Here is a 25935-nt window from a genome sequence, read left to right on the forward strand (position 1 = left end):
GAGGTCTCCAGGAACTGCCACAAATCCCCAGGCCTTGCATTGAAGAACACTGCCCTAAATGTAGGTGCATCAACGTTGACTTAAGCTAATGTTCTATAAGGGAATCTTGGCACCAAGATGGAACGTTAGAATTGACGCTCAGCGCAGCATTGAGGCACCAAGTTATAAAATGGCTCCCAAAGTCACAAACCAGTCAATAAAACAGTTTCATTAAAAGATTATTTTATTTTGACAATGTTTTAAAAGCTTTATTTTACACCTTTCAGAACAATAATCATTTAAGTGAATTTCACTACTACAATGCAGAGTTTACACTTAAGTAAAGCTACTTATAGAAAAATACCTAGCCCATCACATAGATCAAAAAGATATAACAGATCTGTGTGGGAAAAAAAGGAGATTATCTTTCTCCACTGTATAGTTTCTCTGTTTTTCGACCCTCTCTCATCGTTCCTCGCTGTAAGTTAGTAAACACCGCATTCATTATACGTTTTAGGCATGGAATGGATTTAAGAGGCTGATTTACCAGGGATTTATTCCCATTCTTGGAGGTGGGGAGGGGCGACAGTTTGTAAATCAGCTCCTAAATGCATGTGCAGTGACATTAACATTGGTTGGTTGCTTGACTTATATTCCGAACTCTTAGTGCCAAAATGGGAACTTTTGAATATGTTGTGCTCATCAAAAAATATACTAAAAACTCAAATGAGCCAAAAACAAAGAACAGAATCAGTGGATGAGGGTAATTTTAAGATGCATACTTCATAAGTTGTTTGAGTTACAAAACAGTGCAATTCAGAAGAGCCTTTTCTTGCATATGGTTCTCTGACCATAAGCTTACATGTTAGTAAATCTATGAATGATCTAACTAAATCATTAGTTTCCATTTACTTCTCTATGACAAGAATGAGACAACAGTTAAATGGCCACAAGAGACTATCGCTGGCTTATCTGTATGAGTTACGCATAAATACAGCTACATGCTTGCATCTTCTCAGAGGACTAGCTGGCTGCTTTGCCGTCTCTTTGTATTAAACGCTGCTGTCCTGAAACAGAAATGATCATACATGCTAACTTGTAAAAAAGTGAGGCTATCTAAAAAATCTCGTTACCTATTAACTGGTTTATTTGATTAGAAATGAGATGTTGTTTTACTGCTGAAGGAATTGCAGTAGCAGCTACCTCCTAATGGAGTACCCTGCGCCTTTCAGCAATCACATACAGTATCAGATGGATCCCTGATTGGTTTATTACTTGGGCTCATCCTTTTACTCCCAACCAGTTTAAAATCCACTCTCTCTCACTTACTCTCTCCCTCTGTAAACTTGCTGCACCCTTTACAGAAATGGAGACTTCCTGCAGGCTTGCTGCGCGCATTACTCCTTCAAGGGCTCTAACTTGTTGGGATTTGGCTGTGCTCTACAGTTTATCTTCCAGCATGCTCTTATCACACTAAAATGATAGCTGTACTCCCTTATCTTTCACGTACCTAGTGTTCCATCAAGTTATTAAAGATCCCAACTGCTGCCTATTTCTCTTGAAAACACAAAATAAAAAAATAAAAAATAAACAGTCATGCCATGTGAGAGAGAGAGGATGTTACTGAAAAGTGCAAAAAAAAATTACAAAATACAAAAAGAAGCTTCTCTAAATAATCTTTGTAAACTCTGCTCGTCACTTCCATGCTGGTGTTTCAGAAATCCCTGACTAGCCAGGAAAAATTAGCTATGGTATAAATCTTAGGAATTGTTTTTGGTTTACGTTGTCAGGGAAATTGGAAAACTAATTTGGCTGTGCTTAAAGGATATTTCTTTGGCAAAGAATAGAAAATGTGCTGGAAAGAAAACTAACGTGAGGGATTCTAATAATTGTGGCTTTCAAAATTATTTTCAAAAATAGACAGCTGGCAAACCAACTTTGCATTGTTCTGTCTGTCCTACCACTATTGTCGGGGATGGCCGGTGTAATTTGGTATGACGTGACTGTATGCACAACTACACGGATATTAGGTAATAGACTGTATTTCTACCTAAATCAGTTATGCAAGTATTCTTATTATTTTATTAATATCAATAAGGTAGATTATAGTCTGAAGCAGGATCCATGATGCCTGGCAGGTGTCTTAAAATCGGCGTTTAGCAGGGGAAGCAGATCGACTATCTCTTCCTCCCTGTGAAAAGACACAAATTAGATTCATCAGAACATATCATTAGCGGCGGACGCATTCATATACTCTGTCCCCCAGATTCTATAAACGGCAACTGAAAATGGGCCCCATTGGTACCTTTCTGGCTTTATAAAATACCAGCACAAATCCTGCTGCAATCATGCCTAGACTGAGGGGCAGATATTACCCAGGTGAAATGTTGACATGAAGAATATGTGAGTACGAGTGTAGATTATTATTATTTTATAATCAATGCCCATATTTCATAACTCTACCCATGCTCCACCCAGACTACAATCCCTGGAGCAGTGGTTCCCAAACTGTGTGCCCCGGTGCGCTGCAGTGAACTCACAGGGAGCCGCGGCATAAACTTCAAAATAGTGGCTGGCTGGCAGGGATGCCCAAGCCCCACCAGCTGAAAAGGTCTGCCGCCCAATGCCCGAGCTCCATGCTGCTTCAGCAGCGAGGAAGTCAGCAGCATGCTTCAGCTGCTGATGCCAGCACTCCCACACATGCTCAGTTTGAACTGCCTTCATCGGCTGAAGCATGCTGCTGACGTCCTCGCTGCTCAGGTAGCATGGAACTCAGGGCTTGGGCAGAAGACTTCTTCAGCTGGCAGTGTTTGAGCATCCCCGCCTGCTAAGGTAGGGACTCCACTTCCTTTGGAGGAGGGAGAGACCTGAGAAGAAATGTGTAACCTAGGGGTGCCATGACCTGATAAAGTTTGGGAATCACTGGCCTAGAGCAAAAGTATGTGTGTACTTTTACACTTGTTGCAATTTTATATGAAACATTATATGTATATATATTGCTGCATACAGGATAAAATGACTTTGTAAAACTACCCCCGTTATATCTTTTGTGGTTTTCTTCAGTTTAATAGTGTTATGGCATATTGAATTATACATTTTGGGGGGAATAAAAGAATAATGCACAATGATTTACAATAACTCTCTACAAGGAGTTTGCTATATATAATTAGTTTGTAAGTGTCCCTTTAATTGTGGAAAAAGCTCCACTTAAAATATATTACCAACAACTGAAACCTCAAATCTCCAAACAGGAAAAATACAAAAGTAATTATACTATCCTTGTTATATCAGGAGTAGGTTAATATCACTGGGGAGGATCAGGGGTCGGACGAATAGGGTGCCATCTGAGGGAAATGGGGGATCGGATGATCAGGGGAGTGGAGGATTCTCCGAGGACAAGCAGGCTGCTTGTCCCCACATGTGGGTCGATGTCTGCGTCAGCCTAGGAAATGGCAAATTTTTCACCAGCAAAAATAAAAAGTTTTGCCCGAGCCTTTTGGCGTGCAAACCGTGCACACCGTGCATGTGCGGACGACTTCCCGCCTGTCGCGTGAGCGTGCCTCCTCAGTTTTCTTTTCTCCGTGTTGAGGTGCGGTAGAGTTTTTCTGCGCTCCTCTCAGGCCCAGGAAAGAGTCTTTGAGAGTTTTTGGCTTTTCGCTTTATTTTACTTATTTTATTTCAATTCTACAGTTAATAAAAAAAAAATTCCCGTAGTTTTTACTTTTGCCCCTTTTTAACGTTTCCTTTGTTTTCGACACAGCCGGCTTATTCCCTTCTTTTCGCTGAAGCCGTTTTCCTTCCATGTCATCAAAGACAACCAGCGGCTTCAAACGTTGTACTCTGTGTAACCGGACCATCTCAGGTACCGATACCCACGCCTGGTGTATCCAGTGCCTTGGGCCCGACCATCGCCCGGCCGCTTGTAGTCTGAGTCTTCGTGTGAAGAAACGGACCCAAGTGTCTCAAGAAGCCCAATGAGAGAAGCTTTTTGGGGCTCGGTCCGGCCCTTCGACATTGACATCTGTACCGAGGTCGTCGGTGTTGACATCGAAAGGAGCATCGACGTCGGGAAGAGAGGTAATGGCTGCTGAGAAAACAACTCGCGCTGGGAGCAGTGAGGCGTTGAGTGGGTCTCCACCTGTCTCGAGGTCTCCTGTTATGCAGGCCTCCCGGGACCGACCTTTGTCGGACCTGGCCCCGAGGAGACATGAGGAATCCACATCCTCCTCGTCGGTGCCGAGGAGTCTCGATGACGGGCGTCGAGCGAAGGCAAAGAAGCACCGTCATCGTTCTCCTTCGACACACGGTATCGGGAGCTCCGGGGCGTCGAGAGAGTCAGCACCTGAGAAGTGTCGGCGCTGAGAGGATCGCTCCCCCTCGATACAGGAGGTGCCGATGCGTCAGTCTCCAAGCAGCCCCAATGCCTGCTCCAGAGCCCCCACAGATTCTGACACAGCCTGTTCCACCGACCCCGCAGCCTTCTCCGATGGCGGCTCTCAACGAGTGCATCCGGGCCTTGTTTCCAGAACTTCTGGAGGGACTGCTACGTCAGTCAACTTTGGTGTCGGGGGTGCTTGCACCTTCTGTACCATCTACTGCAGCGGTGTCTGGCCCTTCTCCTGCGGTGAGGTCTCCGACTGTGATGCCGCCGGCATCATTTTATCAAAGGCATCTACAAGTGGATTAGTAGGTCCCAGAGGTACCCATGTGGAACTTCTATTAACAACTGATACATCTGCTTGTATGGTTGTATTTTTAGAAAAAATTATGGATAATTTGAATCTTACGTTCAAATTTAAATACAAACATAAGAATAGCCATACTGGGTCAGACTAATGGTTCATCTAGCCCAGTATCCTGCTTCCAACAGTGGCCAATCCAGGTCATAAGTACCTGGCAGAAACCCAATTTGTAGCAACATTCCATGCTACCAATCTCAGGGCACGCAGTGGCTTCCCCCATGTCCATCTCAATAACAGACTAAGGACTTTTCCTCCAGGAACTTGTCCAAACCTTTTTTAAACCCAGATACACTAACTGCTGTTATTACATCCTCCGGCAAAGAGTTCCAAGCTTAACTATTTGTTGAGTAAAAAACTATTTACTCCTATTTGTTTTTAAAGTATTTCCATTTCATTGAGTGTCCCCTAGTCTTTGTACTTTTTGGAAGAATAAAAAATCAATTCACTTCTACTCGATCTACACCACTCAGGATTTCGTAGACCTCAATCATATCTCTCCTCAGCCATCTCTTTTCCAAGCTGAAGAGCCCTAACCTTTTTGTTGCTCTTCTATGAACCTTTTCTAATTCCGCTATAACTTTTTTGAGGTACGGCGACCAGAACTGAATGCAATACTCAAGGTGAGGTTGCACCATGGAGTGATACAGAGGCATTATAGTATGTCTTCCAGGTTCACCGAGATTTCTTTCAGTTTCTCCACATTATCACCCTTGAAAACCATTTCTGTTAGAGGCAGACCTCTTACTTCTTCTTCTGTAAAGACTGAAGCAAAGAATTATTTCAGTTTCTCTGCTATGGCCTTGTCCTCCCTGAGTGCCCCTTTTGCTCCTTTATGATGCAAAGGTCCCATGGATTTACTCGTAATCTTTCTGCTTCTAATGTACCTGAAAAAGTTGTTAGTGTGAGTTTTTGCCTCTGTGGTAAATTTCTTTTCATATTCTGTTTTAGCCTTCGTTATCAATGCTTTGCATCTAGCTTAACAGTTCTAATATTGCTTCTAATTTTCTTCATTTGGGTCCTTTTCCATTCTTTGAATTGTGGCATTCTTTTGACTGTAATAGCCTCTTTCACTTCACCTTTTAACCATGCTAGTTGTCAATTTCTCTTCTTTCCACCTTTGTAAATACGTGGAATGCATCTGGTCTGGGCTTCAAAGATGATATTTTTAACCAACGTCCATACCTGACTTAGAAGGGCATTTTAGAAAGAAACGTCTAAATCAGAATTTGGACGTTTTACAAAAATGTTCAAACTCTGAACAGGAAAGAAGGTTATTTTTGAAACACTACACCTCCATGTATTGCACCTTGTGAAACCTGGCACCAGCATCCTCACCAACACATAGTCATGAGATACACATCAGCTGCCCAAAACATACTCTCCCACCACCAACAAACAAACCAGAAACAAACAACTGCAGCACTAAGCACTCACTCTCTCAGCATCAGCAAACAGGCCTCACATAACAGCATCCTAAAGCACTCACTCTCCCAGGAACAGCACACAGCCCTCATACAAACAGCAGCAGCAGCACAGAATACAGTGAATACAGCAAAGAATACAGTGACAAACTGGGACTGGACAAACAGAGGAACAAGGATAGACAGAAGACAAGCTGAGAGAGATGTAGATTAGGAAATGTTTGGGAACAGTGATGGTTTAGTGGGAGAAGAGGGAGATGCAGAGGAAAGGATGGGTGTAGCTGGGGGGCTAGGAGGTGTGGGCAAGGACAAGAGGAGGACACAGAGGAGGCAAGTCAGGAAATGTAAGGGTCATAAGGTGCAAAGAGACAAAGGTAGCAAAGCACTCAGCAACTCGCCACTCTTTTTCACAAAGGACGACTTTCATCTGAGCAAAATCACAAATGAGTCTTTTGAGCAAGACTTGAATGCCATTCTAAGACTTTATTTTAAATATTCAAATGTATTTTTTGGAGGGAAAAAATTTTGGACTTATCCAGATATTACCAAGTCAACCCAAGAACAGAGAAAATTGTTTTTGACTGTGAGACAGGAAACATTGAACCTTGGTGGGACTTTTTTCCTTGCATACCCTTGAAAATACTTGGTCCGATATGGAGAGAGAACTTGAAAATGTTGGAAATAAAAGTTTAGGAAAGGAGGTAATCACGCAAAGCCTTTACGTTATATGGATATGCTAATTTTGTATTAGTATATTAATCTCCTATATTTAAGGTGATGTTCCCTTATTGATTGTGGTCTAAGAAAGTTTAAATATTTACCTTTATGATATTATTGTTTTGTTTCTTACTGTGTTTCTAAATAACAAGAGTTTGTCTTGTGAAAAAGTTGTAAATTTATTTTTTAAAAAATCACAAATGAGTCTAAAGACAGGTTTAGCCTTACCTTAGATGCTTTTAAAACAGACCTTTCCACCCCAGGAAGTAATTTTGCTATCCGTTATCAGCAATAAATGTCTATCATGTAACACTGCCCACAAAACACCCCCTCTGAGAACATCTTCTTTTTGGCGGCTAGCAGACTTGGGCGGGTTTTTGTGTGTTTGTTTTGATTATAAATTTTAGATGTTTTTCTATGAAAAATACGTTTATGTGCCTGTTATGTAATTTTTTGGGGACATTTATCTGTTTCAAAAATGAGCCCCTTAAACTTTCAATGCTTTGGGATAGCTGGGGACAGCACTGGCAACCTGTCTCACTTGTGGCCTTGCCATGAAAACCATTGGTGTTATGGCAGCCCCCATAAATGTGTGGCTTGGTACTTGTATGTGGGGGAACTATCATACCATGCCAATCCTCAGTAAAGTAGTTGAAGCATCCCACAGCTATCTCCATGTATTTGGAGAACAAAGAAAAATCTATGCCTGGGGGTGGGGGGAAGAGGATACCCCCCCCCCCCCCACCACACACACACACACTGAACCTGTTCCCTTGTTATGCTGAGTGAAGAGGGAAGACAGGGATAAAATAAATATTCTGAGGTCCCTCAGTAGTGTGAATCCACTAGATGGATGCCCTGAGATGAGGTACCCTTTACATATGTTAAAATGTTTTCAGTTTCCTACTTTATTATAAATTCATGATCCACCATGTCTGGCATTAGTGTGATATGCTTCAACATTTTCACATCACTTCCAAGGCTGGCCCTTTACTTCTCATTATAGATTTATTGGGTAGTTCAAATATATTTGAGCTAAGTACTGAGCAAACCTGTTAACTAAAATCTTTAAGTAAGTTAATATCATGCTCTAAGGCTATTCACACTTTAGCACGAAACACTACACTTATAAGTTCAGCTATAAAAAAGAATTAACATATGGTGCCATTTATTTATTTGTTACATTTGTATCCCACATTTTCCTACCTATTTGCAGGCTCAATGTGGCTTACATAGTACCATAATGGCGTGTGCCAGTTCCAGTGTTAACAAATACAAGGTGTTATTTATGTTATGTATGGTAGATGTGTTGGAGAATTAAGGGGGGGAGAGGGAAGTTGGGGTATGTCCATTATGATCTTTGGGTTTGTTGTGTTGCAGGTATTCAGGCTTTTATGTTGGGTCGGTGAGATATGCCTTCCTGAACAGATTTGTATTTAGTTTTTTCCAGAAATTTAGGTGGTCGTACATTGTCTTTACTATTTTTGGTAGTGCGTTCCATAGTTGTGCGCTTAAATAGGAAAAGTTGGATGCATACGTTGATTTGTATTTGAGTCCTTTGATTTAGGTATGTTCGTGCTGATCTTATTGTGTTTCTGGTTGGCAGGTTTATGAGGTCTGTCATGTATTCCGGGGCTTCAGCGTAGATAATTTTATGAACCAGGGTGCAGATTTTTTCAAAACGCATTTTTCCAAATATGATAAAATGTAACATATACCAATTAAAATATAACATATTCATTATATAGTATATAGTATATTGCTATGGTGTGATCTCAAAAATTACAGTTTAGCCCATTAAACCATTCAAAACTTTCTGTCATAAGCACTGCCACATGCCACTGTGTGGTGTGCTTCCATGTGCATTTTTGGCAAGAGAAGAAAACTGAAAAGTAAACTGTCTAAAAAGGTAAAAATCCATCTCTGGGTCATCATATACTGCAGATCAAATAAACTGAAAATCCATCAAAAACTATATTTTATCTAGGCCAGAGGGGAATGTGAATTGGCTGCACCATATGAAGGAAATGGAAGCCTAAGGTCGCTGGGGGAAAATGAACAGCCCTTTTCTCCAGTCTGCTCTCACAACCTACTAGAATTGGATTTCTTTTCAGGTTGTAATGTCTTCCACTGGACAATATAACAATCATCCAAAGTGATTTTTGATGTGCAAGGAACAATGATGGATATATATGTGACAAACTGTTGCACCTAATGCTTTAAATCATGACATTGAATAGCTAACATTTCCTTGGAATTAATTGGTCAATAAAATTGAAAGTATGTGTGGGATTCTAACATTGGTCAGTAGTTTAAAATCACAGGCATCACTATCCCTCCCCCCCCCCCCCTCAAATTGGCGTGTTACCTTTTTGCCACCCCTGTTTCAACATGGGTATAGTTTTTTTGGGGGGGGAGCAGAATAGGATGTCTTACTCCCTTCACAGAATCTTGCCTCTTTCTCCCCTCCCCCACCCCACTTCTAATTCTCCTCCTTATGACTCCTTTGAAGTGCCAGCAAGTGGCAGCTTCTGTAGCAGTAGGAAAACTAGTATAATTCTTCATAGCCAGGTGCTGTTGAAGCTGTGTGTGTTCACCCTCAAGGCAACAAGGAATGTGTGTCAGAAGGGGTGGGATTTGCAGAACTTCAAATTGCAAATGGAATGCTGAATAGAGGGGGAAAAGGAAAGAGAAAGGAAATGCTGGACCACATGGGGGGGGGGGGGGAGAGAAAGAGAGAGATCAATTTAACCGGCTATCTCCCGCTGAATATTGCCAGTTAGCGCTTAGCAGATAGCTGATTATATTGAGTAATATAACTGGCTATCCGCTGATATTCAGTGCACTGCCAGCTAAGGGGTCCTTTTACTAAGGTGCACCAAAAAATGGCCTGCGCTGGTGTAGACATGTATATCAGATGCGTGCAGGTCCATTTTTCAGTGCACCTGCAAAAAAAGCCTTTTTTTTTTTGGCCGAAAATGGATGTGCGGCAAAATAAAAATTGGCGCGTGTCCATTTTGGGCCTGAACCCTTACCACCACCCATTGAGCTAGTGGTAAGATCTCACACATTAACCAGGCGGCAGTGGTCTACACGTGTTCAATACCGATTACCACCCGGTTACCGCCATGCACCAGAAAAATTGCCGGCACGCTTAGTGGATGCATGTAAAATTGAAATTACCATCTGCGCCACACGGTAGCTCAAAATTAATGTGCATAGGACATGTGTATGCACTTACGGGGCTTAGTAAAAGGGCCCCTAAGTTTGGTAGCCAAATTAGTCTGTCAAAATAGTTGGAATATCTTTGGCCAGTTTAAACTTGACCAGCCAGTGCTAAATATCGGCTTGGCCGGTTAAATTTAAACAGGACAAAATCACCCAGATATTCAATGCCAGTCACCGGTAACGGCCTAGCATTGGGAAGCAGTCCAGTGACCTCCTGCAGTCTGAATACTGGCCCCACAGACTATAGAGGCCTTGTACGAAAGTGTGTTAGATTTTGCAGGCGCTGTGCCTTAAAGCAAAAAGTTAACTTGCAGTAGGTCCATATGTACTGTGGCAATTATTGGAGACATGCCCACTATGTCCTTTTGCTGCTCCTACTTTAAAATGTCCATTAGGGCATGGTACTCTCGACACAACTAACATTACATTTACATTAGTCTTATATTCTGCAACATCTTACATTTTTTCCTTCCCTGCACATCTCTAATGGATCCCAACCATAAAAATTTAGTTTTTCCCGGATTTAGTTTTAATTCAGAGTCTATTGGCCAACTCTCAATGGCGCAAAAACATTCTTGAATCCTATATATGGTATCCTTGTGATCTGTAGAAGCTGGCAACAAAATAGTAATATCATCTGCATAAATATATAAAAAACAAATCTTCAACTGTTCAAGTATTCTCCCTAAAGGCTTTAACAAAACATTAAACAGCAGCGGTGACCGGGGGGAGATCTCTGCGGCACTCCACATTCAAGCACCCAAACATCCAATACAATGCCCTGCATCTTAACTCTATAGGTCCTATTAGTTAAAAAAAAACCTTAAACCAGTTAAATACAACACCTATATAAGTCCAATACTATACATCAAATACAATACATTAGGGGGTAATTCAGTAAAGGTCACCCAAAGTTAGGCGCTGGGATGATGGGTGCTAAGATCGCATTCTATAAAGGAAGTTCTGCACAGAATTGTCTTTATAGAATAACACCTTAGCATGCAATTCTGCATCTACCTTTGGGCGCATGAATTTATGCCAGCCAAAGGCTGATATAAATTCTCATGCCCAACTACTGTCATGCAGGGCTGGTGTTAGATATTCAGGGGCGCAAAAGGTGGCCTTCAGCCTATGCCTCCTTTAGCTTGAGGCAGGTTTGGGGCACCCTATGGAATGAGGGTCCTGGGCAATTGCCCTGTTTGCCACTCCCTAGCACCAGCCCTGCTGTCAGGTGTGGAAATAGTAACATAGTAACATAGTAGATGACGGCAGAAAAAGACCTGCACGGTCCATCCAGTCTGCCCAAGATAAACTCATGTGTATACCTTACCTTGATTTGTACCTGTCTTTCTCAGGGCACAGACCTTATAAGTCTGCCCAGCAGTTTTTCCTGCCTCCCAACCACCTGTCCTGCCTTCCATCACCGGCTCTGGCACAGACCGTATAAAAAAGTCTGCCCTCCCCTATCCTCGCCTCCCAACCACCAACCCCTCTTCCCCCCACCTGCTCTGCCACCCAATTGTAGCTAAGCTTCTGAGGATCCATGTATTCTATAACTGCACGCCTAAATCCAGGGAATGCCCATAACCCGCCCATGCCCTCTTGTGGCCATGCCCCCTTTGGAGTTAAATTAGGCGTGCAGGTAATAGAATAGGGATGTAGAACAGATCCACGTGTATCTACTAGTGGTTGTGAATTAGCACATGTTAATGCCATAAATTCATGTCATTTCATTTATTAGCTATCCAAAAGACACATTTTTCAGTTCAACGTGGCTTACAATCAACAACAAAATTACACTATTCAAGAATACAGAACAATTGGGATCACATTTAAAAAAGGATACCTACTGACCACCTATTACTAAAAGATTTCTAAAAAGAAACGTTTTTAACCGTTTGTGAAACAACAACTAATTATTTATGCATCTGATGTCCTTAGGAGGAGAATTCTACCATTTATTTCCCTGTGAAGCAAACTTACTTATCACCTATTTAGCCGATTAGTTTACACGCAGATCTGTGATGCATGTCGAACTATACAGAATTTGGGGGTTAGTGCCTTCTATTTAGAAAGCACTAAGTAGCCCCATATTAACTGCACAAGTGCCAGTTAGTATGTGGTACATGCCATGTGTTACCTGCAGTCTGCTCTCCGCACCCACTCTCTACCGATATGTACCCTGCCTAGTTACCACTCCCTAATACAAAATTCTCTTAATCTGTGAATTTGCATGCACCTATTGACCAGTTACCATGCTTGTTTGGTGGCAATTAATATGCAGTAATAGCCTAATATACTTTGGGGCCCTTGGGTGCCTATGCAAGCCCAACGTGCGTGAATTTGGAGTTACCGCCCGGCTACCGCATGGCCCTTGCGGTAATTTCATTTTTGACGCGTGTCCGCTAAATTTTTATTTTCTGACGTGCGGCAGAAAGCGGGCGGTAATCCGTCATTCTACGTTCGTAGACGATTATCGCACGGCTAACGTGTGAGACTTTACCGCTAAGTCAATGGCTGGCAAGACCCAAAATGGGCGCATGCCAATTTGTATTTTGCCGCACGTCCATTTTCGGCAAAAATTTTAAAAAGGCCTTTTTTACAGGTGCGCTGAAAAATGGATCTGAATGTGCCCAAAACACGCGCCTATACAAGCGCAGCCCATTTTTCGGCACACCTTAGTAAAAGGGCCCCTTTATTTAGTAAAAGGATTCTGTATTGATTACATACATTGTGGTGTGTGTTCTAAATACACATAAAAATACTTTTTTGATTTTAGCTGTCACTGATTCTCTGTTTGGAATCACAAACTATTTTACAGTGGGTTACTGTGCTCAATTATTTTTCTGGTATTCGCTATAAGGTAAGTATCAAGTCTACCTAAAGTCTTTCTAATGCTTTTATCCTTCCTTTTCATTTCAGTCATGTACCAGACAAGCCTCTGAGCTGCACGGCTGTTTGGCTTCACAATAGGCAATTTTAGGGAAAATAGTCATGATGCCTCACTTACACTATTTTAGAGTGCCAATTTGTTGTCTTGACTTTGAGGATTTAAAAGTGTTAGTTCTCTGTAGAAATTCATATGCGACATTGTAATTTGAAGAATCTCACAAATATCACTGAATTTGGCTTCTTTTATGAATCTGTACAGTGCTGTATGCATTCAGTAGCAGTTCGGGGGAGATAAATAAGCATTAGCTGTAATAATATGGCTTTCAGTTCTTCACTTTTCACATTATTTTCTGAGCTTCTTAGATTTAAGATGAATTTACAGACCAGTTTAGATTCAGCTTGACCTAATTTTAACTTGAAATGTCTTTCCAGTTGAAATATGTACAAACACCAGGGGGCCCTTTCACTAAACTGAAGTATGCACTAGCGCATGCTTATCACGGGTTAAAAAGCACTACTGCAGGGTGCACTCAGGCACCCTACGGTAGTTTTTGCATGTGGATGTGCTCAGGTGTGTAGCCAGACTTCGGTGGGAGGGGGGTCCAGAGCCCGAGGTGAGGGGGCACATTTTAGCCCCCCCCCCCCCCGCCATTTTTGACCTCCCCACCGCCACCACCACCTTTGACCCCCCCCCCAGCGCCAACCCTTTTGACCCCCTCTTCCCGCTGCAGCCAACCCTCCCCCGCCGTCGGGTACCTTTGCTGGCGGGGGTCCCCAAACCCCGCCAGCCGAGGTCCTCTTCTCTGGCGCAGCCGCTTTTCTGATCTGCAAGGGCAGGCTTCTCTTTCTGTGAGTCTGACGTCCTGCACATAAGGCCCACACACAAACCCTCCACTGCAAAACACTATTCACAAACTTGTGCAAAAACCACATTTGGAACCTTACCATGCTTTAACACCACTAACTCACAGGACTTTCAAAAAGCATCTACCTTATCTGTGCCATGGATCTCTATGCAGAAACTACATACTAGCGGAATACTGCATCTTGGTAGCATGCAAAAAACACAGATAGACCCTCAACAATTATGAAACAAGGGACCACAGATCAGTTATTGAGAGTTGAAGGCAAAAACTGAAATCTGAAGAAGTCAGACCCTGCACACAGCAAATATAGGTATTCTTTTACAAAGTTGCGCTGGTGATTCCCATGCAGCAAATGAATGGAACGGAAGTCCATTCAATTTCTATGGGCTTCCTCTCCTCTGCTGCACAGGAATTGCCAGCGTGGATTTGTAAAAGAAGCCCATAGAGAAATAGAAACTGAAATGCAAGCTATCAAAGATGTGCATTTCCAAAATCTGACATATTCCAAGTAATAAATCCAAAATAAAATACATTTTCTACCTTTGTTGTCTGAGCATTTTATTTTTTCCATTCACTTTGGTCCCAGTGTCTTTTTTATTCTTGCAGGGTCTCTGACCATGTGACATTCATTCTCTCTCCATGTTCACTATCTATCTTCCCTCTGCATCCCTATTTGTCCTGTCCAGTATTTCCCTTATGTCCTTCAGTGTCACCATAGCATCTCTTTTCCAGCATCACCTCTCTGGGTGCCTCTCTCACTCCTTTTCCAGCATATCCTATGTCCTTATCTCACCTCTTTTCCAGCATCTCCATCTGTGTCCTTGTCCCTATCCTTCCCCCATGTTCACCATCTGTCCTCTTAGTATCCTTATTCCCCCCTCTTTTCAGCATTATTCCTGTGTCCCTGGTCTCTTGTTCTCCCGTGTTCACCATCTGCTCTCTCAGTGTCCTTATCTCCCCCTCCCTTTTTCAGCATTGCTCTTGTGTGCCTATCTACCCCCTTTAAGCACTTTCAGCATTGCTCTCCCTCTGTGTCCCTATTCCCTCTCTCCCCACTTCCAGCATTGCACTCCCTCTGTGTCCCTAGCCCCCTCTTTCAGCACTGCCTTCCTTGGTGTCCCTCCCTCTGTGTCCCCATTCCCCCTCTCCCCCCTCCCCACTTTCAACATTGCTTTCTCTATGTGTCCCTATCACCGCTCCCCACCACTTTCAACATTGCTATTCCTCTGTGTCCCTATCTCCCCCCCTTTCAGCACTGCCTTCATTAGTGTCCCTATCTCCCTTCCACTTTTTCAGCATTGTCCCCTTCTGTGTCCATATCTACCTACCTTTGAGCATCATCCTCTTCTGTGTCTGGGCAGACTGGATGGACCGTGCAGGTCTTTTTCTGCCGTCATCTACTATGTTACTATGTCCCTATCTCCCCTGTCCCCTTTCAGCATTACCTGTTCTGCATCCCTGTCCTTGTAGTTCCTACCTGCCTCTTCTCTATGTCCCTGTTTAACCCCATGTTCAGTTTATCTCCTCTCTTCCCTTGTTCACACACCCTGTAGCCAGCATCTTTCCAACCCCTCCCTTGTCCTCTCCCCACAGTATGGCATCTTTCCACTCCTCACCCCCACCCCATGGTATAACATCTTTCCACACACACCCACACGGTGTGGCATCTGTCTGTCTGTCTCTCTTCCCTGGTGAGTCCTACATCTATCCCTCTCCCTTCCTCCTGCCCCCTCTTCCCATGGCCCTCTGTACTTTTTCTAGCGTCTTTGGCAACTTGGCCGCAGCAGCGATTAAGACAGGCTGCTGGCATCAGGGCCTTCCCTCTGGAGGCCCTGCCTATGTGGAAACAGGAAACTGAAACAAGGTAGGCAAAACTCACAGAGAGAAGGCCCCGACACTGGCAGCCTGTCTTAATCGCTGCTGCAGCCTAGTCGCTGAAGACACTAGAAAAAGTACGGAGGGCTGCAGGGAGGGGGGCAGGAGGAAGGGAGAGAGAGATTGATGTAGGACTCACCAGGGAAAAAGAGAGAGAGTCGGGGCTTTAATATACCAATGAGCAATTGTGTGGCTAGGCCCCCTTTATGAAGGGGCCTGTGGCAGTTGCCCCCTTTGCTTATTGGTAAAAGTGGCCTTGAGTGCATGGCCATTAATAGGAAAAATTGAAAATTGTTAATTTTACTGCTGCAATAAAAATGGCACAGGAAAAACCCACTAAGTCCACTTTCTACTGCAACTTAGTAAAAGAACCCCTTAGTTATTGCAGGGGAGTTCTTTAACAGATTTCCAACTCTCTCGCTCTCATATGCTTAAGGCATTTGACCATATCCTTTTATATGTTTTTTGCATATTACTGAAAATCTCATTGAACTGTGAAAACATGTCCTTCCTACCGCGGCCAAAACCATAAAATAAAAATGGATATGGCTCATTTTTCTATCTAATCTGACCCCCTGTTCTGACCGCGAGAAGCAGACCTACAGTACGTAATCATAGAGAACATCAATCTATGCCCTAAATTCTGACGTTTGCTTTATTACGCACTAATAATTACATAGGCAGGCCAGCCTGATGGCTCAGTGGTAACTGCTGCGTGCTTCCATGTGGAAGGTCCCCAAAAGGATTCCTAGATCGAGGGGGGTAATCATTAAGGTGCATCACCACACCTTAATTTAACATGGGAGTGTCTAACCTGCAATAGTTCAGTACTGCAGGTTAGTCACTCTCACAGTATATGAGTAAGGCAGCTTGCAATCTACCTTGCCAGCTGCTCTATTCATAGTGCCTGGGAGCATTGGGCTGCAAAGCCACAGCTTTATGCTGCTGGGGGCTTTCTTAAGGGGTCGGCAAACAATATCCTGAGCTGCTCCATCCTCCTCCTTCCCCTCTAATGACCTTCTTAACCACATACTCCGCAAAGCCCCTTCCATTCAGCAAAAGGCTCCCTCACTCACTCACCCTGCTGCAAGCTCCCTGCCCACCTTTCAGGCTTACTTGGCATAATCCCTGGTTACTGGTGGGGTTAGGGCAGGAGGAGTCCCCAGTTGTTCCTGCCCTTTGCCTGTTCCAGGTTTAAAATGGTGCCATAATGGTACTACTGCTACCTATGCACAGTTACACTGTAACTGTAGGAGTGGAGGAGTAGCCTAATGGTTAACGCAGTAGCCAAAAACCTGAAGAACTGGATTTGACTCTGGGCAAGTCACTTACCCTCCATTGCCCCAGGTATAAAATAAGTGCCTGTATATAATATGTAAACTGCTTTGATTGTAACCACAGAAAGACAGTATATCAAATCCCATCTCCTTTTCCCTTTCCTAGTATTGTAGTAATATACATCCTTAGGGCTGCATTTCTGGTTAACCTGCTTTTATAAGCTAGATTCCCCTCTAAAGCCAGACAGTAAAACTGTAGATCATGAAGAGTGAGCCATATATATTGCTGAATAATGTACCTCTGTGAGTAGTAGTCTGGATGTAAATTTCTAGCTCTGTTGTTCATCATCTTCACTTTAATATTCCCTTTATTCCCTTATCTCTTGTTTGTCTGTCCTAATTAGATTGTAAGCTGTGTCAAGCAGGGACTGTCTCTTCTTGTTCAGGTGTACAGCGCTGTGTATGTCTAGTAGCACTATAGAAATGATGAGTAGTAGTAGTAGTAGTAGGTCAAGCTGTCAAATACCATCTGAGGACTGTTGTGAGCAATGTTCTTTCTAAACTGTGCAGGAGTCCTCCACCTACAGTCTTGCCATTGGGGAGTGCTGTTTCAGTTTCACATTTTCAATCGTGAGGAGCAGGCAGGTTCCCTGGAATTTTTCACAGTATGTCTATCCCTTCCTAATGAAAATGTGGTTCTGAAACAGCACCCCCACTGGCAGGACTGTAGGTGGAGAGGACTTCTACACAACTTAGAGGGAACATTCATTGTGAGTACCGGCGAAGCATTATATTCTGAGCAAGAATTAGAGATATTACAACCACAGGGGGAACCCCCCCTCCCCCCCCCCCCCCCCCCCCCCCCAGATACTTGGAATTTTTCTGCTATGATCTACTACCATTTTTCCTCTCTTAGAATGCTTTTTTTGGGAGGGGGGTGTGTGAGGAAATGAGTGAAGAGAGGAATGGAAAAACAGAGAGATAAGGGACATGAAAGCTGATTTTGCATAGAAGGTCTAGGTCAGAAAAGAGCATCTAAATCAAGCTGCTCAGAATTTACCCATATTTCACAAGAGACTCTTTGCAAACAGCCTTTTGTAAACTGTGTGTAAAGACATGCAGGAGTGCAGATGTATCGTGCAGCACATCCAGTGAAAACAGCCATTTTATGAACATGTCCAAAAGACGAGCAAATACGTGCAGGACGGCAGACTCACAGAAACAGAAGCCCGCGCAGCCGCGTTTCTGATCTGGAAGGACGGGCTTCTACATGGAATGTTGCTAGTGGAATAGCAACATTCCATGTAGAATCTCATATAGGGAAAGGGAAATGGGACTTGATATACCACCTTTCTGAGGTTTTTGCAACTACATTCAAAGCGGTTTACATATATTCAGGTACTTATTTTGTACCAGGAGCAATGGAGGGTTAATTGACTTGCCCAGAGTCACAAGGAGCTGCAGTGGGAACTGAACTCAGTTCCCCAGGATCAAAGTCCACTGCACTAACCACTAGGCTCTATGGGGTCCTTTTATAAGGCCATGGTACAAAGTGGCCTGCAGTAGTGTGGGCGCGTCTTTTGGGCTCGTGCTGGGTGAATTTTTACCATGGGTGGGAAAAGGGACATTTTTTAATGTGCCGGGAAATGGGTGTGCGAAAAACTTAAAATTAGCGTGCACCCATTTACGGCCATTGGCTTAGCAGTAAGGGCTCACGCGCTACCCGCACAGTAACCATGCAGCGTGCATCGACATGGCTGTGCTGTGATTACCACTGGGAATGCCCCTGTGGTAGAAAATAGAAAAATATTTTCAACCGCGGGATTCGGTGCACGCCAAACTTGGAATTATTGCCGGGCACACATGTTACCCTGGTAATCGTGCCGATTTGGTTAGCTTTCCTGCGGCTTTGTAAAAGAGCCCCTAAACGCTTTGACTGTTTATGCACCACACAAGTTTCCAAGCATTATAAAACGACCCTTATAAATTTGAATACAAGCGTACTATGAACATGCACCAAAGGAAGATTTGCTTTCCCAAAGCTGTGACTCTGAATGTTATGAAATTTTTACCTAGCCTTACAGTTCTATAGAGCTACAGGTGCAAACCACTAACCCCATGGCTCACCATTTAATGATAACCTATAAGATGTAAATATCGCTCCATGGTTAATGCTGCATGAGAATCCCCCAGCCCTTTCTACATTCCTGATCATTTGAATTTCATCTCAGGCATGAGAATCTCCAGACTGTGCTCCTACTTTGATTTCCTGAGTTGTAGCGTATTGTATTTCCAGACAAGGCATTGGGCTGTCCAGTTATTCAACCACCTTAACAAACACGTTTTTTTGCATCGAAATGCTGTAAGCCTTTGTTCTAACTGAATGATAGCTGAAGAACATAAATGTATTAAAAAGTCAAATTATAACCTATTTGCTGCTGGGAATTTGTTATGATGATGGCCTGCGCTAGACTAAGACAGCGAGCAGTTGTTTGTTGTGAGACTTCTTTTGCCACAGGGATTTCTAAAATCATAATTCCACAGAATAATTTCCGTAGCTCAGAGTAAGAAACAATTTACAGAATAACAGCAGGTTCAGTTCTATCCCCGGGGTATCAAGGCATAGTAATAGAAAAAGATACTTAAGTCAGCAGCAGCAAATGCATGGCAGCTGCTAACAAGAAATATCTGAACAATTTTTAGAGAGACTCATCTTGAGATCAATGGAACATTACCAGCATTCCCTTATGCATAACCAACCAATTTAATCATTGGAAGTCTCTTAGAAACAAAACATCAAGTTAGAAGGTTGAATTTAACTGCCGTCTTTGACTTCATGACCTGCATTGCTTATAGTTAAGGTCACAAGTACCTGGCAGAAACCCAAATAGTAGCAACATTCCGTACTACCAATCCCAGGGCAAGCAGTGGCTTCCCTATGTCTGTCTCAACAGCAGACTATAGACTTTTCCTCCAGGAAGTTGTCCAAATTTTTTTAAAACTTAGATAAGCTAACCGCTGTTATCACATCCTCTGGCAACGAGTTCCAGAGCTTAACTATTCTTCGAGTGAAAAAATATTTCCTCCTATTTGTTTTAAAAGTATTTCCATGGCCTGGTCCTTGTACTTTTTGAAAGAGTGAAAAATCAGTTCACTTCTACCCATTCTTCACCACTCAGGATCTTGTAGCCCTCAATCATATCCCCCCTCAGCTGTCTCTTTTCCAAGCTGAAGAGCCCTAACCTCTTTAGCCTTTCCTAATATGAGAGGAGTTGGATCCCTTAATATTATGGACTTTAGTCAGGTACTTATTAACTTACGATTGTTTATATTCCTGTTTTTTCTGTTTGTTTCCAGTATAAGGGATGTACTTGGTTTGTCAATTTGTTTAAATAAATGCAATTTAAACAATGTTTAAAAAGGCACACTGTGTGCAAAGAGGGCACACAGTTTTCTGATAGTTTACACATATGTGTTAGTTCATCATTCCAGAAAGGGGAAAAAAAACCTGGAAAAAGAACCATAACAATTTTCTGACTGGCCATTCCTAGTCTTTGGCTATAAATTCCTGTTGATCTTATATATACATAATGAGGGTAATATTATTACAGGTCACTTTGGTAGGAAGACCAACTAGGAACCTATTTTATGGCTATTTTAAACAAATAGCCTCACAAGGCCTATAGAAATTGCACATAAAATGCACCCCTGTATATTTACATCCACACAAGGAGCAGGTACAAATGGACAAGTATATTTTCTAACCTACATATATATTTTGCAACCTCATCTGCATACCAGCCATGCTCCTCACCTGAGCATACCTACACTCAGGTCACATAAAAGTAGGTGCAAAAATTCTCTGTCCCTTGCCCGTGCATGCTCAATTTTATTAAAACCAAGCATGTGCATGAGGGAGGGGGAAGCAGGGCCTGTTTGTCTGACCTTGCTGCCTGGATGTCCCACCACTATCTTAAATTTAACATGGCTGAGACACAACCCACTTCCCCTGCTTTTCTTTCTGTGGAAAACTGTCACTCTCCTTGCTGCCTCAGCCCATAATTTTGGGATTATCCATAACTTCTATCTCTCCTTCTCTACACACATCCAAAACAATGGAGGAACGGAGGAGTGGCCTAGTGGTTAAAGCACTGGTCTTGACATCCAGAGGTGACCGCTTCAAATCCCACTGCTGCTCCTTGTGATCTTGGGCAAGTCACTTAACCCTCTATTGCCTCAGGTATAAACTTAGATTGTGAGCCCTCCTGGGACAGAGAAATATCCAGTGTACCTGAATGTAACTCACCTTGAGCTACTACTGAAAAAGGTGTACGCAAAATCTAACCTTTTCTGAGGCCCTGGGGGAATTACTCAACACTATTTTTACATCTCAAACTTACCCCTTCCCCTCACACAGACTGCATCAATTTGATCTAATCAAACCACAGACTGAACAAAATTTTACTAGTTATAAATGGGAGAAGAAATAAGCTTGCTCTGGGTTTGCTTAAAACTTACCCTGACAGTGCAGATATTCAGTATAAAATCACACCATAGTCTAATGTCCACAATTTTATGCAATTATCTATAGCAGTGGTTCCCAAACCCGTCCTGGAGGAACCCCAGGCAGTCAGGTTTTCAGGATATCCACAGGGCATATTCATGAGTTAGATTTGCATGAAATAGAGACAGGGCATGCAGATCTAGCTCATGAATAATCATTGTGGATATCCTGAAAACATAACTGACTGGGGTTGATTTGGGAACCACTAATCCATAATTTTCTGTCTATAGGCTATTTTTCTAAAGACTGCATTTCTACACACAACTCTGTATTATAGAGCAAATGGCCATCCTGACCTGGATACATTACAAAATGGTTTTATTTGATATGGTTTGTCTCCAAAATAAATGTGGATCTCAATTTTATGCTGAAAGTAGAGATCAGAATGGAGACGCCCAGGTTAGGATGCGCTCAATTCTGGTGGAATTTTAGAAAGGGATCTGCCAGTACAAAGCCTTTTCTGAAATACCTGTATGTGTATTTGCTGCCATGTGCAGTGGGAGCAGCAATTTTACAAAGATACAGGTTGCAAAAAGGAACAGCAGAAACCAGCAGCTTCCATGTTGAGATGCCAGTATTTACACAAGGAAGTGGTGATTTCACAACTTCCATGTTGAGTAGAGAGGTGTGGTAGCCGTGTTAATCCACTTTTAAAGGTAATCAATAGAAAAAGAACAAAATAAAACATGTAAAAAAAAAATAAGATGATACCTTTTTATTGGACATAACCATACATTTTTGATTAGCTCTCGAAGGTTTCACTTATATTTTATTTATTTAGATTTACTAACATTTACTTATTTCTGATTTGACGAAGGTCTACCTTCGAAAGCTAATCAAAAACTGTACTGTTAGTCCAATAAAAAAGGTATCTTCTTATTTTCTTTTCCATGTTTTATTTTGTTCTATTTCTATTGATTACAACTTCTGTGTGTAATTGGTGTCACTTCCTCATCTAGCTGCCCCCATTTTTAAAAACCAGCACTTCAGTTGCTGCTGTAATTAGGTAATAGAACCATACATTTTAGAGGCAGAAATAAACTACATGGAATTCAGGAGAATGATTTCCTGAAGGCCTTATGTAATGCCCTAGCCAGAATAAGCACTTTTTAAAAAGCCTATCAGGTGAATTTTCGAAAGAAAAGAACGCCCATCTCAGAAACGACCAAATCCAAGCCATTTGGTCATGGGAGGAGCCATCATTCATAGTGCACTGGTCCCCTTGACATGCCAGGACACCAACCGGGCACCCTAGGGGGCACGGCAATGAACTTCAGAAATTGCTCCCAGGTGCATAGCTCCCTTACCTTGTGTGCTGAGCTTCCAAAACCCACTCCCCACAATTGTACAACACTACCATAGCCCTTACGGGTGAAGGGGGGCACCTACATGTGGGTACAGTGGGTTTTCAAGGGCTCATATTTAACACCACAAGTGTAACAGTTAGGGGGGGATGGGCCTGGGTCCGCCTGCCTGAAGTGCACTGCACCCACTAAAACTGCTCCACAGACCTGCATACTGCTGTCAAGGAGCTGGGTAGGACATTTAAGGCTGGCAAAAAATATTTAAAAAGTTTTTTTTTATGGTGGGAGGGGGTTGGTGACCACTGGGGGAGCAAGGGGAGGTCATCCCCGATTCCCTCCGGTGGTCATCTGGTCAATTTGGGCACCTTTTTGAGGCCTGGTCATAACAAAAAATGGACCAAGTAAAGTCGCCCAAGTGCTCGTCAGGGACGCCCTTCTTTTTTCCATTATGGGTCGAGGACGCCCATGTGTTAGGCATGCCCCAGTCCCGCCTTCGCTATGCTTCCGACATGCCCCCATGAACTTCGGTCGTCCCTGCGATGGAAAGCAGTTGAGAACATCCAAAATTGGCTTTTGATTATGCTGATTTGTTTGACCCTGGGAGAAGGACGCCCATCTCCCGATTTGTGTTGCAAGATGGGCGCCCTTCTCTTTCAAAAATAAGCCTGATAGTCATGAGCAGGGATACCATGGTTTGTGACTAAATTGAACTAGGTGAAACAAGGGAAGGCATCTAGAACTCTTTCATTTACCAGTTTAAAGATCTTGGAGAGAGTGCCCTGGCCATCCCTGTGTACATCCTTGTGTCCCTTATGGGATGATCTATAGTGATCGGAGCCTCTGGGTCCTGTTCCGTATCCATATCTTTGTCCCTCAGCTCCCTGAAAAGACACATAAAGCACACATCTGAAATTCTTTATTTCTTTATTCAGGGTAACTGACATCTGTTTCTGGAATAGAGGGATTTCCAACTTATTCAACTGTTCTGAATGAGAAAATATATTCCAACAAAAAGTATATGGTCATAACCTTCAAACAAACAAATCCAGGAGCTAAACTGTGGACTGCAACAGAGAGGTTAATGGGTGAAACAGTGGCACTGTCACATTCTTTGTGGAAGGGACAAAAGATAATTGTGAAAGACAGTTGTATGACTGGAAGAAGTGGAATATAATTTTTGTTTTGTTTTGTTAACGTCAAGTCACTGGAAATATTGTTTTGAAAAAAAAAAGTGAGAAAAAACCCCACTTGATTCTTGTTCAGACTCTGAAATGCCCATAGCCAGATGATGCCAATAAAAATAAATCAAATAGCTTTCAAGAAAATATTTCAGAGCCTGCTTTGCTACAGATTTGTGTTCTAATATCACAAAATATATTGAGAACATCTAAATTCTTTCCTTTGTTATTTTCATCCTATTCTGTATAACATTGAAATTAAATCTATACTTTTATGGTGATCCAGTCTTCTCAAAGTTCAGTTACTAAACTAGTGCCACTTGCCACTACAAGATAAGTGTTGACTTGGTGCCACCACCACCACATCAACGCCACAGTGAGCTGCCAAACTCCAGGCCCTCCAGTGATGGCATCAAACTAATGCCATTTTGTCAGCTACTATCAGAAAAGCTCCATTCCTTTCTCTCTGGCTCTGGAGCTCATAGTCTGCCTCAGCAAACCTCTCCGGGGTTTTTATCTGTTCTCCCTGAGTTTCCCACCCCAAGACAACAGCAGTTACTTCAAAAATATATCTGTTTTTAATGTCTTCACCTGATGGGCAGAAAAACAGCACAAGGCCATGCTATATGGACACCATCTTCTTCCCAGACTGGCCTCGGGACCAATATTAGTAGCTATAAATGTTCAGCTTTATCTTGGAAATATATTATGACCATGGACATTGAATTGTACACTGCTTTGTAGTTTCTAAGGCAGTATAGAAAGCCTTTTAATAAATGACACGAAAGAAATACACTTCTGAACACTAACTATTCCAATTTCACTTCTGTCTCGTGTGACATAAATGCTTTTGCTCTGGTTAGGCTTTTGTTTAGTTATGCCAATAGGTTTCAGCTTGTGCAGTCCCTGATTCTAATCACCATGTTTTGGACTCTTTCAATTTTCCTGCTTAATTCCTGGACAAATAAATATCTTGCTTTTTGTGTGTGTGTGTGTGTGTGTGTGTCCTACTGTTTCCCTTTTGGCAGAGAGATCTGTCAGAGACAGAACAGAGAGTATGCATGATTTGCAAACTGCTAATATCTGCACCAAACCTGTACAGGAGGAACGAAAAAGAAATAATCAGTCTCCTTGCTGAAGCGTGCTGCCCTGCTTTAGAAAGAAAATATAAGACGTAAATGGCATAATTATGGAGTTAATTCTCTCGCATTAATCTAAAACTAATAGATGCAGACAAAAGCATACAGAATAACGAGGAAAAATTGTAAGAGAAAGTAGCTGAGTTGTCCCCAAGCCTTAGAGAAAACAAATAGTTTTGCCATGCAACCTTTAATGGATGTGATGTATTGGTGCTTAAGCAGAACAGTTTTAAGCACTAAGCCTGGCCATATCACTGGATAGAAATGTTTATTTCAATGTAGAAGCTAAAAGCCACACAGTTAGAATTATATGCAAAATGAATCAGAAAAAAGCAACACAAAGAGCAAACAAACAAGATACGTTGAAATCAGGATTGCCATGTTGGCTGCAGCAACTTGAAAGCAGGGGTGTAGCCAGACAACAGATTTTGGGTGGGCCTAGGCAACAAATGGGTGGGCACCAAGTGTTCTTCCCAACCGCCATCAGCAAAATATCTGAGCTGGCGGGAAAAAGCTTCTTTCCACCTTGGCAGTCTGCAGTAGGCATGCGCTGAAAACTGAGCATGCGCAGGTGCCAGTATCGTGGAGAGCAGCGTTTTAATTACTATCAGGGGAATGCCTTCAGCTGGCGGAGATTGGAATCCCCACCAGCTACCACTAAACGTGTGCTACCGTTGGGTGGGCCTGAGCCCTAAGTGGGTGGGCCCTGGCCCACCCAGGCCTACCTGTGGCTATGCCACTGCTTGAAAGGAA

General features: G+C 42.7%; 1 protein-coding gene across 4 annotated transcripts in view; it reads right to left on the reverse strand.

The window, feature by feature from the left end:
* Positions 1-205: 205 nt before the first annotated feature.
* MBP (myelin basic protein) overlaps positions 206-25935 on the reverse strand; it is a 366551-nt gene continuing 340821 nt past the window's right edge. For 3 of the 4 annotated variants that reach the window (XR_003943107.1, XR_003943105.1, XR_003943106.1), the window contains 3 exons: positions 23618-23746; positions 662-2170; positions 206-626 (listed from right to left, as the gene is read on the reverse strand). Coding sequence is in view for 1 of the 4 variants with exons in the window: in XM_030211840.1 (XP_030067700.1) it covers positions 2123-2170; positions 23618-23746 (177 nt within the window). In the remaining 3 variants the exon portion in view is untranslated. Of the gene's footprint in view, positions 2171-23617; positions 23747-25935 lie in introns of all 4 variants that reach the window. The other variant, XM_030211840.1, reaches the window with a different exon arrangement.

Source organism: Microcaecilia unicolor, chromosome 1 (assembly GCF_901765095.1).
Source record: "Microcaecilia unicolor chromosome 1, aMicUni1.1, whole genome shotgun sequence".
NCBI lineage: Eukaryota > Metazoa > Chordata > Amphibia > Gymnophiona > Siphonopidae > Microcaecilia > Microcaecilia unicolor.